Source organism: Armigeres subalbatus, chromosome 1 (assembly GCF_024139115.2).
Source record: "Armigeres subalbatus isolate Guangzhou_Male chromosome 1, GZ_Asu_2, whole genome shotgun sequence".
NCBI classification, from domain to species: domain Eukaryota; kingdom Metazoa; phylum Arthropoda; class Insecta; order Diptera; family Culicidae; genus Armigeres; species Armigeres subalbatus.
Window position 1 is genome coordinate 291418641 of NC_085139.1, and position 14878 is coordinate 291433518.

The 14878-nt window shown below is 48.3% G+C and overlaps 1 protein-coding gene across 4 annotated transcripts in view; it reads right to left on the bottom strand.

Annotated features, from left to right (window-relative positions):
• Window positions 1–14878, bottom strand: part of LOC134207714 (phospholipid-transporting ATPase IF) — a 70285-nt gene that overhangs the window by 29184 nt on the left and 26223 nt on the right. For 3 of the 4 annotated variants that reach the window (XM_062683540.1, XM_062683538.1, XM_062683539.1), the window contains exon 2: window positions 2381–2588. In XM_062683540.1, the coding sequence (XP_062539524.1) occupies window positions 2381–2588 (208 nt within the window). Of the gene's footprint in view, window positions 1–2380; window positions 2589–2659; window positions 2806–14878 lie in introns of those variants that run through there. The other variant, XM_062683541.1, reaches the window with a different exon arrangement.

The window sequence follows — 14878 nt, forward strand, 5'->3', positions numbered from 1 at the left end:
GCGATTTTTTCGTAGGATTTTGTATTTTGGTCATAACTCTCGATCCCATTATCCGACCTGGCCAATTTGAAAAAGGAGACAGTGAGACAAGATTCTGCGTCGAATGCAACTTGAGGCGAGCAAATCGGTTGAGGATAAGTGCTCGAAAATTGAGTGACATTTTTACGCGATTTTTCGTAGGATTTTGTTTTTTGGCCATAACTTTCGATCCCATAGTCCGATCTGGCCAATTTCAAATAGGAAACAATGGGACAAGATTCTGCGTCGAATGCAATTTGTTGCGAGCAAATCGGTTGAGGATAAGTGCCCGAAAAATGAGTGACATTTTTTACGCGATTTTTTCGTATGATTTTGTATTTTGGCCATAACTTTCGATCCCATAGTTCGATCTGGCCAATTTCAAATAGGAATCAATGGGACAGGATTTTGCGTCGAATGCAACTTGTTGCGAGCAAATCGGTTGAGGATAAGTGTCCGAAAAATGAGTGACATTTTTTACGCGATTTTTTCGTATGAATTTGTATTTTGGCCATAACTCTCGATCCCATAGTTCGATCTGGCCAATTTCAAATAGGGAATAATGGGACAGGATTCTGCGTCGAATGCAACTTGTTGCGAGCAAATCGGTTAAGGATAAGTGCCCGAAAAATGAGTGACATTTTTTTGAGTAGTTTTGCGCACACACACACACACACATACACACACACACACACACACACACACACACACACACACACACACACACACACACACACACACACACACACACACACACACACAGACATCACCTCAATTCGTCGAACTGAGTCGATTGGTATATAACACTATGGGTCTCCGGGCCTTCTATAAAAAGTTTGTTTTTGGAGCGATCATATAGCCTTTACCGTGTACTTAGTATACGAGAAAGGCAAAAACACTGAACAACTGTTTCTATTACTATTACTTTTCGAGCAATCTTTAGGACCCACGTTTTGGTTTATTGGCATTCGAAATATAAAATGCTGTTTGAAAGTTTTCTAGAATCTGCAGAAGGTAAAAATGAGGTGTTTCCAATACGGGGGAGCACTGTGTTTCATCAGCTAACTGACAAACGCCATAACAACCGAACTATCAACCGTTTCTTTGTTTGACGAAAATCGTGGATGCTAGAAATATCACGAAATACTATTTGCGAGACAATGAGTAATATTTTCGCAAAGTATGGAGTTACTTTACCCTTGACTACCCCCCCCCCCCAAAACCTGTGACGTTATTGTTGTACGACCACTTCTTCAATTCTTCTAAAAATAACATCTTTTGAAGGAGAAAATATGGTTTGGTATATTGGTGTACCATGCTTCTCCATCTATGAGAAATTTATTTATATACAACTCCTTTCTTAGCCGTGCGGTAAGACGCGCGGCTACAAAGCAAGACCATGCTGAGGGTGGCTGGGTTCGATTCCCGGTGCCGGTCTAAGCAATTTTCGGATTGGAAATTGTCTCGACTTCCTTGGGCATAAAAGTATCATCGTGTTAGCCTCATGATTTACGAATGCAAAAATGGTAACTTGGCTTAGAAACCTCGCAGTTAATAACTGTGGAAGTGCTTAATGAAAACTAAGCTGCGAGGCGGCTCTGTCCCAGTGTGGGGATGTAATGCCAATAAGAAGAAGAAGAGAAAACTTAATAAATCCCTGAGGACACGAACTCAAAATTAAAAATTTGAAAAAAAAAACGAAAAATGTAAATGTCACTAAAATATCTGCGATTCATGCCACCAAGCAGTGGCTGAAACAAACACACCTGATCGCAAATCTGAATCAGCTAATCCAGTTTTGCTCACCTTATCTAATCATTCTAGGGGAGTTCTAAATGTGTCATCAAACCAACACACCCCCACCTCCCCACGTTTAGCGAGTAATCATGTACATCAAATGTTCAATGACTTGTTACGCTACTTCAAACATAGTGGTAAACATTGACATTGAACCTAAAATATCACACCTATGCTAATGAGTAAGTTCGAGACGCGGGAGAGAGAAAAGCTTTGCGCACACTTCCTCCATGCTTGCCTAAACACGCGTGATAACAACAACAGCAACGGCTTCTGGCACCGGCTGGGTGTCAGTGTCGGGGCAGTTATGTCGCGCACAAATTTAGCACTAATAAATAAATATTGCGGCGTATTGGGATGGCGCGCAAACGTCAGGCGTCATAAAAAAAAATATCGTCTGCGCTCCAAAACACTAACAACCAATTCATGGTAAATGATATGCTGATGATAACGAATGAGCTCCGATGATGATGAGGCAATATTTGCACAATTTAGGATCTTTAATTGAAAGGTGACGAGTGCAGCCAAAAAGACGTCACACAGCTGTCACCAAGTAACTACTCACCGATAACGATGGCAATGATCGTCATGCACAGGAAGTAGAAGTTCGCTACCCGCCGGAACTGCTCGATCAGGTTCAGTGGCAGGAATGTCAGCAGCGTGTATTTGGTCGACTTGATGCGGTTCGTCTCATGGCGCTTGGGCTTCTTGTCGTGATTCTCGCCGCCGACTTTGATGCTGAGCGAGTCGGGTTCCTGCGATACGCGATTGCCCTGTCGAAAAAAAAAGAACAGCGAAGGTTGTAAAAATCGGCAATTGATCCTAGTAGTAAACAAATCACAACCATTGGTCAATAGGAAATCAAAAATCGATCTTATCCATTCAAAACTCGAAATACAAATGCGGAAAACCGTTGATTTGTCATCGTGTGCTTCACTGTAGCAGCGAGGAGCGCGTTTGATGTTCGAACTGTCGCAAAGCCAGGCAAACGAGCGTCTGCCCCGTGAATCAGCGGAAAAGCAGTACATGTGTATTCGAGTGTACACTTTTATATCTACTATGAAACGATAAAAACCCTTCGATTACAACCCTGATAAAGATCGCCCGGAGCGGAATGTAGATAGAAAAATAGCGAGTCTGAAATCAGTTTTATCAGGTGACTATTTTGAGTTATCACCTTTGGCAAACAATTTTATTAATGTCCGTATGACATGGTAATTGCAATAAATTTGAGACTTCGACCGGGGTCAAGGGGCAAAATACATAAAGTATAGAGGAAAGATGATACCTTCTGTAGCTTAGCAGTAAGATGTATGTGACTACAGAGCAGAACGTGCTGAAGGTGACTTGGTTCATATTTTCTGAATGTGAATATCGTTTTTTTTTGTAGTAAGAGTGAATCGAAATCTGCAGCCTGAGAAGTCAGGCATAACAATTCATACCCGACCCATTAAAACCAAAATCCTTTAAACGATTCCTGATCCCCCTGGTCAGGACTACCGAAAATAACTCTCTCTTATGCAGCGTACACACCAGTCAAGCAGTTTGACGAACATTGACTCCGCCCCCAAGAAAACGCTTCGGTTGCTGCTTTGTTTGAACGTGTGTGAAGTTGTTCGACCTACAGTGACTATAATAACAGTGTCGTCAAGTGTCAGAATTGGAACAGAATCGTCTGTCATTTCCATACAAATGCGCGTTCCAAACGAGCAGGAGACCTGTCAAACGTAACACATGACGTTACTCTTCTTATAGGACTCTAGTTCGACCAACCATTTGACAGTTGGCGGCTCGGTTATAAAAAAAACGGTTTGAGATGTCAAGGGCGGAGTCAAGGTTCGCCGAACATGTTTGAGCATTTGTAGTGAAGTTGCACAAACCCCATATATTTTTTAATGGTTGGTGCTCAAGTTGGCGCTTCGGTCTTTCGGGTGTGATATTGTTGGTCAAATAAATAGATTGTTCGTGCCGCTGTTGGTAAAACTTGATGGATGTTTGAATAAACGAGAGGTGGAGTCAATGTTGGTCAAACTGCTTGACCGTGTGTACGTTCCATTATGCTATCGCACAAGGCAAATGCACAAAGCGACGCCCTATCGCATGAATAATGTTGATCATGAGGCTCAACAGACATTTTGTTCACCTTGAACTGTAAAAGAGAAAGGGCCTTTCACAAAAATGAAGGAGACTGTTCTGCGTAGAGTGTTGCGCGTCGTTTCGGTCGTCCAAAACGCGATCCTCCACAGTGTATGCCTCCGGGCATGCATTGTGTAGAGTGCACGTTTGATCGTGTTCATATTCTGTGTTTATTAGACACTGCGCACGATCCGGTATCGTTGTGCATTGTGCGGTCGAAAGGTAAATCAATTGATGCGCGTTCGATCGCTCGGTGCATAGGTAGTTTGTTCGTTCTTCTTTGTGTGGCTGAAAATAGTTTTGTAAAATCATTGTGTAAAAAAAACTGGTACGGTCGCATCACTTATCAATGTGGTTCCAGACCCATCGATGGTAACTTATAATCGTTCCAGTGGTTTTAGTGGAGATGCAGAAACGACAACAAAGGTGTACCGAAAGGCTATAGGATTACCCGAGTGCCCGAACCGGTGTAGATACTGTCTGAAGCAACCATGGCCTGTAAGGACCTGGGTCAGGTGAAAAGTGAATTCCTCATGGTGCCTCTTGACCCACGTACCTATCTTCGGTATCAACCTATGTATCCATCTACCCTTAGTGGAACTGTACCACGCACGATACCATTTGACCATTGAGGCCAACCTGACAGCCCTACGGATGCCTCTCGTGCCGCGCATTTCGAAGCACTTTATGTCTACACCGATAACGATATCAATAGGCATCATACCGGTGATAACGCAAAGTATTAAGTATTAGGCACATGAACCAATACGTACTTTCTAACTTCGTTCTGTAGCAGTGCCCCAAGCTGGCCCCCCATACCTCAGTATGGACAGTGCGACACTAGCCAGAAGCTTGCGCTTGCTGGCATAAACCGCAGTGCTATTGGACATCAACCGGGACAATGCCAGCTGTGGAGGCACGCTTGCAGGCGTAATTGACGTGCCTACCAAAGGTGAGCTTATCGTCGATCATTACCCCCAAGAGTTTGATGGAGCGTTCAGAGGTGACCGCGCAGTTGCCTGCCCTTATCACCGCTTGTTACTCCGACTTTCGGTTGTTAACAACAACCACCTCAGTCTTGTGGTGAGCCAGTTTTAACTTCGTAGAACTCATCCACTCCAATTGCGATCGAGTGGGCTGCAGTCAATTACACCTCTTCGATCGATTCGCCGTAGACCTCCAGCGTAATATCGTCAGCGAAGCCGACGATTACCACGCCCACCGGGAACTTCAACCTCAAGACACCGTCGTACATGACGTTCCATAACACCGGACCCAGTATGGAACCTTGCGGAACCCCTGAGGTTATGTCAACGCACTTCCGACCCGCCTCCGTGTCGTATACCAGTACTCGATTCTGGAAGTAGCTTCCGAGAATCTTGTACAGGTACTCGGGAATTCCAAGACGCAGGAGCGCATCTGCAATAGCTGCCCAACTGGCACTATTGAAAGCATTCATCACGTCGAGAGTCACTACTGCACAATAGCGAACTCCCTCCCTCTTACGCTGAATGGCTATCTCCGCGGATTTGGTAACTGACAAGATAGCGTCTACGGTCGACTTACCCTTTCGGAAGCCAAACTGGTTACGCGATAGACCATCCGCACCCTCCGTGCGCATCAACAACCTATTGAGGATGATCTTCTCAAGCGCCTTCCCCGCCGTTTCAAGCAGGCATATTTGTCTATATACCGACGGATCCCCCGGTGGTTTTTCTGCCTTTGGGAATAGAACCAAGCTCTGCCTTTTCCATGCTTCAAGTAAGACTCCCTCGTCCAGGCATCTCTGCATGACATATCTGAACATCTCGGAAGCCTCAGCAATGGCCGCTTTGATGGTCAGGTTCGGAATACCATCCCGTCCTGGCGCCTTACCTACACTAAGGGACCGTGCAATCCCCGCATGTTCCGCCATGGTTACTCTTCCCTCGTCGGCCACCCTGGCCCCTGGCAGCTCCTCAAAATGAGGCCAGGGACTTGGGTCATGACGCGATGATCCTCTCCAGCATCTCTGGAGACCGCTCTGTAGAGGTCATCGCCCCACGTGTCTTGGCCATTACGACCTTATAGGCATCACTCCATGGATTAGTGTTGGCATTTTGACACAGGCCCTCGAAGCAGGCTTTTTTGCTTGATCTAATCTCAGTCTTTAGAGCGAATCTAGTAGCCACGAACGCCACCCGTCGTTCAACACGCTCCTCTTTTGTGCGTACTCGTTGCATCCGCCTCCGTGCCCGTAGGCAGACGCGGCGCACGTTCCCAATTGCTTGAATCCACCAGTAAGCCAGGGGCCTCCCATTCCTAGGATGGACTTTCCTAGGCATTGTGGCATCGCATGCACGTGAGAGTACTGTTAACAGTTGCTCTTCGCTCAGACCGAGAGTATTGTGCTCGCGGCGGAGCGCTTTCTTAAACACCTCGTCGTCGAAATAAGATGTCTTCCACATACGAGGGCTAGGCCTTGCCCCTTCTTTCGTCCGCTGAATGCTAATCGTATAGTCGATACTGTAGTGAACCGCCAGGTGGTCGCTGTGAGTGTAGCCATCATCTACCCTCCAGTTCGAACTACTCGGTTGGCCAGGGCTCCAGAACGTAACGTCGATAATCGACTCGGCCCGTTCCAGCTGTAGGTACTTTTGGTACCGACATTGGACAAGTCAACATCCAACATGGTCAGTGATTCTAGCAGGATCTGCCCCCGTTGATTCGTGGAACGGCTTCCCCACTCCACGGCCCAAGCGTTGAAGTCCCCAGCTATCACCACCGGCCTACGCCCCATCAAGTTAGCCGTCAAACAATCCAGCATACGACCGAACTGCTCGATCGACCATCGAGGAGGCGCATAGCAGCTGCAGAAGAAGATCCCGTTGACTTTGGCAATGACGAAGCCCTCGTGTGTCGAAGACACCAACTCTTGGACTGAGTATTTCCCCGTTGTCCATATCGCCGCCATTTTAGACCCATCGGTGACACAATTACCGTTCCTGGCAGGTACCCTGTAAGGATCCGCTATGATGGCGATATCCGTCCCCCATTCAGCAACTGTCTGACACAGCAGTTGCTGGGCTGCATCACAGTGGTTCAGGTTTAGCTGCGTTACCTGCACTGTGATTTTGCAGCACGCTTAAACGCCGGGCACTTCGAACCCCCCATGGGGTGCTTGCTGATCGCAGCTCTGCTGGAACAAAGATAGCCGAACCAATGCTACCTGTGTCCCTGCCGGACCTTTTCGTAGCCGAACGGCTGCGGAGGACGCCTCCACTTCACACTGTCGCTGCAGTGCCGTGACGAGCTCTTCGACTTCGGTGATCTCGTCCAGGTCTTTAACCCTTAGATTCACCTCCGTTGTGAGTGCCCTCACCTTGACCGTCTCGCCTAGGATTTCCTTCGCCAACTTCTTGTAGGCGGCGTCTTTCTGCGAGACGCCCCGCTTCAGCTCGAGTATCATTTCGCCCGTCTGGTTACGTCTTATTCGACGTACGTCGGCGCAGAATTCACCGAGCTTGACGTCACTCCTCATCGCCTTCAAGACGTCCGAGTACTTAGCCTCGTCAGTCTTGATGACTAGGACATCGCCCCTGGAGCGATTGGCGCCTACCCTAGACTTCTTGCTACCCTCATTCGCCTGGGCCTTCTTTTCGTACCTTGACGTCTTCGGTTACCTCTTGATCTTTACCAGGGTCCAGAAGGCGTCATCCCCCTCTATTTTCCTGGTCTGGGGTGGCTGAGAGCTCTCAGCCTGTCGTAACCCCTTACCATCGTCTTTCCTGGGTGAATGGACCTTTCCAGGTCCTTCCTCCCCCGGTTTTGGAGGTTCCCAGCCCCACTACCCTTGTTCGGGGTAGTAACTCTCCGCGTTTTGGAGCGGCCCCCAGGGAGCCTGTCTCCCCCGTTTTTGTGTCTGCTCCATTGGAGCAATCACCACCGACGTGCCCGCGAATACTTGAGCCTCAGTCTGGGTAGACTTTGGCACCACCGTCTTCGCTGGCACGCCCTCGGTCGATTCGACCTTGCCCGAGTCCACGAATCCTTGGGCCTCAGTCTGGGTAGACCTCGACTCCACGGATTTCACGGGTTTGCACTTGGCCGTCCTGACCGCCCTCTCCAGCTTGGCGTCCAACATCGACTTTCGAAGTTTCAGCAAGCTCCCCTTGAGGTCCTTACTGATATTATGCTTCGATGACGCAAAGTCGATGATGGCGTCCAGCTGTTCCGTCGCCACCTCGAAGGCCGAAAGCCCACCGCGTTTGCGGTTCATCGCCTCCACAAGCCATGGGCCGTCAATAACCCTTACCGGCGTTTTTTTGCCGAGAGGAAGGTTGAGTGACCCACGCTGGCGCTGCGCACTGAGCTGCCGACTATTGCCTCTGGCCTCCTAGGCGGAGACCTGAACAACCCACCTCTTGCGAAGGGGTTGTCGCCTACACTACTACCATCAATTGAAGAATTGACTTGGTTTTCCATTTTGGTCCCACGAGTTGCTCGGGAAACGAAGTCCACCACGCCAAAGCCCAGCATGACGCGGTAAGGGACAAATACTGTGGAGGGTGCCCAGGCACCCCACAGGCTCCGTTAAAGGCCTAGCTAATTATTTCACCCTCCTGGCCATGCATTCCGTCGGCACGTGTCTCTTAACGCCTTGGGTTTGGGGGTTATGGACGAGGGTGCCGGTCCAACTCGTAGTGGCCATGGAGAGGGGTCGTCAAGCCCTTGGACAAAGTTCCTGCTGCCCCTATTCACCCCAATTCACCATTTCGCAGCCCACGTGTGTGTGTGTGTGTTTTTTTTCTTCCTAAGCAATGGAGCGGGAATCTGCTCAACAGATATCCTGGGTTGACCAGGAAGTGCGGGGTTAGGGATCACCTCCAACGAGGGAGGCAGGTCTGCATTCCCGACCCGCTAAACCGTTTCCATTGCCGCCAAGCCCATCGTCCCTTCGGTACAACCAGAAAGTAATGCTTCAAAGGGGGGCCAGTGCTTAACGCACCCTCGAGGTTAGCTGCGTGTCCTTGCAGCATCGAACATCGTGACTCGCTGACACCATGGTATCGTGCCAGCGCATTGCCGGCTTTCCAGGTGGCCTTACCACGCCCTATGTCCTCGGAAGGTGGGCAGGATCGACTTCGCGCCTTCTTTCCTCTGCACGACTGGTATCAAGAATGATGATGCCGCGTGCATCCCAAATTGACCTCTCTGCGATAGGGCCTATTCGCCAGCACACAGAGGGACTTGCCGATGCGGTGCCTACGCCTGCCCCAGCCTTGACGAGGACCCCTTTCCGTCCTCGGGCTCGGAACCCGCCCGGTTGACCGACGCCGCGAAAGCGACGATACCATGTTGTTCTTCGCGCGGCCACTTGTTCGATAAAAGGATCGAGTTCGACCACAGAGCATGACCACCGGTATGACCCATGAAGCCGACTCCGATCCCTTGGACCACCTCTTATTTGCGCCTGAACTAGCCATCCCTCGAGTCCACGCGCCACCTTCTGTGTAGCTCCGAGACGATTTGGACGATAGCCGATAAAACGGCGTTCCAGCCAACTTCATCTTTACACATCCTCCGAACTAGGTTGTCCGGGGTAGTGTCCAGACCACATGTGGCAAGCATGTGGTCACGCATTGTGCGAAAACGCGGGCACACGAACAACACGTGTTCCGCCGTTTCCTCTAAACCAACGCACACCGGACACTCGGGCGAGGCCGAGTGTCCGAACCGGTGTAGGTACTGTCTGGAAGCAACCATGGCCTGTAAGGACCTGGGTCAGGTGGAAAGTGATTTCCCATGGTGCCTCTTGACCCACGTAACTATCTCCGGTATCAACCTATGTGTCCATCTACCCTTAGTGAAACTGTCCCATGCACGCTGCCATTTGACCATTGAGGCCAACCTGACAGTCCTGCGGATGCCTCTCGTGCCGCGCATTTCAAAGCACTCTATGTCTTCACCGATAACGATGTCAATAGGCATCATACCGGTGATGACGCAGAGAGTATCGTGCGACACGGTACGGTACGCGCTCGCAACTCTTAGGCACATGAGCCTATACGTACTTTCTAACTTCGTTCTGTAGCAGTTAATACGCAGGGCCGTGCCCCAAGCTGGCACCCCATACCTCAGTATGGACAGAGCAACGCTAGCCAGAAGCTTGCGCTTGCTGGCATGAACCGCAGAGCTATTGGACATCATCCGGGACAATGCCACTATAGCTGTGGAGGCACGCTTGCAGGCGTAATTGACGTGGCTACCAAAGGTGAGCTTATCGTCGATTATTACCCTCAAGAATTTGATGGAGCGTTCAGAGGTGATCGTGCAGTTGCCTGCCCTTATCACCGCTTGCTGCTCCGACTTTCGGTTGTTAACAACAACCACCTCAGTCTTGTGGTGAGCCAGTTCTAACTTCCTGGACCTCATCCACTCCTCCACAATTGCGATCGAGTGGGCTGCAGTCAACTCCACCTCTTCGATCGATTCGCCGTAGACCTCCAGCGTAATATCGTCAGCGAAGCCGACGATTACCACGCCCACCGGGAACTTCAACCTCAAGACACCGTCATACATGACGTTCCATAACACCGGACCCAGTATGGAACCTTGCGGAACCCCTGAGGTTATGTCAACGCACTTCCGACCCGCCTCCGTGTCGTATACCAGTACTCGATTCTGGAAGTAGCTTCCGAGAATCTTGTACAGGTACTCGGGAATTCCAAGACGCAGGAGCGCATCTGCAATAGCTGCCCAACTGGCACTATTGAAAGCATTCCTCACGTCGAGAGTCACTACTGCACAATAGCGAACTCCCTCCTCTTACGCTGGATAGCTATCTCCGCGGATTTGGTAACCGACAAGATAGCGTCTACGGTCGACTTACCCTTTCGGAAGCCAAACTGGTTACTCGATAGACCATCCGCACCTCCGTGCGTATCAACAACCTGTTGAGGATGATCTTCTCGAGCACCTTCCCGCCGTATCAAGCAGGCATATTGGTCTATATGCCGACGGATCCCCGGTGGTTTTCCGCCTTTGGCAATAGGACCAAGCTCTGCCTTTTCCATGCTTCAGGGAAGACTCCCTCGTCCAGGCATCTCTGCATGACAGATCTGAACATCTCGGGAGCCTCGGCAATGGCCGCTTTAATGGCCAGGTTCGGAATACCATCCGGTCCTGGCGCCTTACCTACCCTAAGGGACTGTGCAATCCCCGCAAGTTCCGCCACAGTTACTCTTCCCTCGTCGGCCACCCTGGCTCCTGGCAGCTCCACGAAGGGAGGCCAGGGGCTTGGGTCGTGACGTGGGAAGAGCCCCGCGATGATCCTCTCCAGCATCTCTGGAGACCGCTCTGTAGGGGCCATCGCCCCACGTGTCTTGGCCATTACGACCCTATAGGCGTCACCCCATGGATTCGCGTTGGCACTTTGACACAGGCCCTCGAAGCAGGCTTTTTGCTTGATCTAATCTCAGTCTTCAGAGCGGCTCTAGCAGCCACGAACGCCACCCGTCGTTCAACACGCTCCTCTTCTGTGCGTGCTCGCTGCATCCGCCTCCTTGCCCGTAGGCAGGCGCGGCGCAGGTTCGCAATTGCTTGAGTCCACCAGTAAGCCGGTGGTCTCCCATTCCTAGGGTGGACTTTCCTAGGCATGGTGGCATCGCATGCACGCGAGAGTACTGTTACCAGCTGCTCGCCACTCAGACCGAGAGTATTGTGCTCGCGGCGGAGCGCTTCCTTAAACACCTCGTCGTCGAAGTATGATGTCTTCCACATACGAGGACTAGGCCTCGCCCCTTCCGTCCGCTGAATGCTGGTCGTATAGTCGATACTGTAGCGAACCGCCAGGTGGTCGCTGTGAGTGTAGCCATCATCTACCCTCCAGTTCGAACTACTCGTTTGGCCAGGGCTCCAGAACGTAACGTCGATAATCGACTCGGCGCCGTTCCAACTGTAGGTACTTTTGGTACCGACATTAGCCAAGTCCACATCCAAGGTGTGGTGTGTGTGTGTGTGTGTGTGTGTGTGTGTGTGTGTGTGTGTGTGTGTGTGTGTGTGTGTGTGTGTGTGTGTGTGTGTGTGTGTGTGTGTGTGTGTGTGTGTGTGTCTGTGCGCACCCAACTAAAAAAAAAAAATCAGGTACTTACCCTTAACCGATTTACTCGTAACAAGTTGCATTCGACGCAGAATACTCTCCTTTTGTTTCCTATTGAAAATTAGCCAGATCGGACTATGGGCTCAAGAGTAATGGCCAAAATACTATTTTTATAATGCACGAGAAAGGCACCATCACCGCTAGGTGGATTAATCTGGGTTTTTTAATTTCATTTAGCAAATCTCGCCAGATAACTTTCAACAAGGATCGCGAGTTCTTTGGCTTCGACAATTCAATTTGCTAAAGATACGACAACATTGTAAATATCACTTTTGGGTATCCACAGGAATATTTGATACTTGATTTGTTACAGCTCTTCGATGTATCCTTCTCCACAGGACTCGATCCTGGGCCAATCGCTTCCAGTCGCCCTGAACATTGAGGGCCCTCAGATTCTCTTCAACTGCAAAAAGTCATTAGCTCCATAATCGTCGGTCTTGGGCGATGTTCCTCCAGTTTCCCCGAACGTTCAGGGTCCCCAGGTCCGATTCCACCGCGTGCAGCCAGCGTGTTCATGGCCTTCCACGAAGTCACCGGCCCCTATCTGGTTCTCTGTTGAATATTGTTTTCGCTATTCTTTCTTCCAACATTCGCACTAAGTGACCAGCCCACTGAAGTCTGCCATATTTTATAAGATTTATAATATTTTCCTCTTTGTATACTTGATACTGCTCATGATTCATGCGTCTGCGCCAGTTTCCCTCCGAGTAATGTAAGCAGCAGTTTTCTCTGAAAAACCCCGAAAGCTCTCCGGTCGGCCTCTTTTAACGTCCATGCTTCATGTCCACAAAGGGCCACTGGAAGAATCAGATATCCCTAACCTCGAATCAGCCGCGTGTACGTCGGTAACCCAAACTAGCGAATCAGGAATTAACGTTCCCCATCAACTTTGCACGGGACTTCAAAACTTGTTTGCGTGAAGGGCATTTCCAGAAAATTTGATTTTTGATTGCCGGAATGTAAGCACTGAGAAGTAGGGGTTCGGTTGTGCGCACAGTTCGGTTATGGGTACCCCTACGCATCTTTTGACAGATAACAGATGCTGTCATTCTGACAATCGTAATTTATTTTTTTATAGTAACATGATGTTTTGTGCTCAATATCAAACCAAATAGACATCTCTGCTTCGAACCAAGAACAAATCTTTTTTTTACAAGAAAAACAACACGAAAGTTTTTTAACCTTTTTCAACGTGTCATAAATTAAAGTGATATAATTGAAAAAGGTAAGCTCCAATGCGTATTTATACAGTACTAGCGGAAAATACCCAGCCTTGGCTTGGTGTTGCAAACGTTACAATAAACTATTTGCAGCTTATTTTTTATTATAACTTATTTTTAATGACGTTTTAATGCAGTTCTTTAATAATAATTTAGACATAATTGATAGAAATAATGAGCATAATTTAAATTTTTTTTTGTGCGTCTAGTTATTGTACATACACTTTTTGGAACTAAGCGTTAATCAATTTGCTTGCAACAAATTGCATTTGACGAAGAATTCTGCCCCATTCTTTTCTACTAAAAATTGGTCAAATCGATCTATGGGATCCAAACTTATGACCAAACCATTTTTTCTAGGGTGCCCACAACTGTACCTTCTTCTTCTCCTTATTGGCATTACATACCCACACTGGGACAGAGCCGCCCTGCAGCTTAGTGTTCACTTAAGCACTTCCACAGTTATTAACTGCGAGATTACCGAACCACAGAATTGAAATGTCCAAATGAAATTAAAATAGCTTTCTTTATTTTATAGGCACTCTGTGTTACTTAACGGCTATTTTGCCGAAATCTACTGTGGTATTTCGCTGTACAGAATCCATTTTTAGATGCCTATTCCTCATTATTGCTGTCGTTGCCAGTACATCTTATCGTGAATCAGGTGTGTCCGTTTGTCCATGCCGTGTATCCAATGATCGTTACATTGTTCTGTTGCCATTTAACCGGGTAACGTTGGAGGAATGCCTCCGAGAAGAACAAGTAGTCAGTCGCCATCAGGCAGCCGTGACGGTAAGGCGCGTATCCCAAACGCCACCGTATGGGATGCGGATCCGGCGACTGGCGGTTTGGTGGAGGGGCTGGGAATCGAACCCATGAACATCCGCTTGTAAGACGATCGTGTAGCCAACTACGCTACGGGACCCTCTGCTTTAGGTAGTATTGAAAACTTTTTTCAGCAAAAAGAAAATAAAACCGCAAAGTACGAGAGTACAATTCTGTTTGTGACAAGCACAAAAGATACACTATGCTCGGTGTGTCGAAAATAATTTCCACCCGGAAATGTCTTAGACCCTAGCTAACACTACATGAATAGAATTAAATTATAAACAGTATGAAAAATAAATGGGCGTTTTGAAAATTTAGAAAACATAATATTCCACTCCCTCGGGTGACTCATGATTACAATAAGTTGAAGTAATCCTGCAGATACCATCAGAAACATATGCGAATTTATTTATCAAACGTGAAATAACAGCAAAGAAATTAATTCAAAATGATAACATGAACAACAGTGCAATGCAGGTCAGTTGAACTTATGGAATCAGATATAGTACCCGAATATATCAGCCTTGTGTGTCGTTATCATTTCGAAATCGATTGTATGTACATCAATTTTTACATGAGTCATCTTGCGTATTATCAGCAAATCGCGTACACATACATAGTTTTATCGTTTACCGTTCTACCGTGAACTCACAAACTCAAACATCCCAACCCAAATCAGCCTAGATAAGATAACGGACCTGGAATTCATCGGCTAAAGAATGAATGAGTCTAGTCTCAT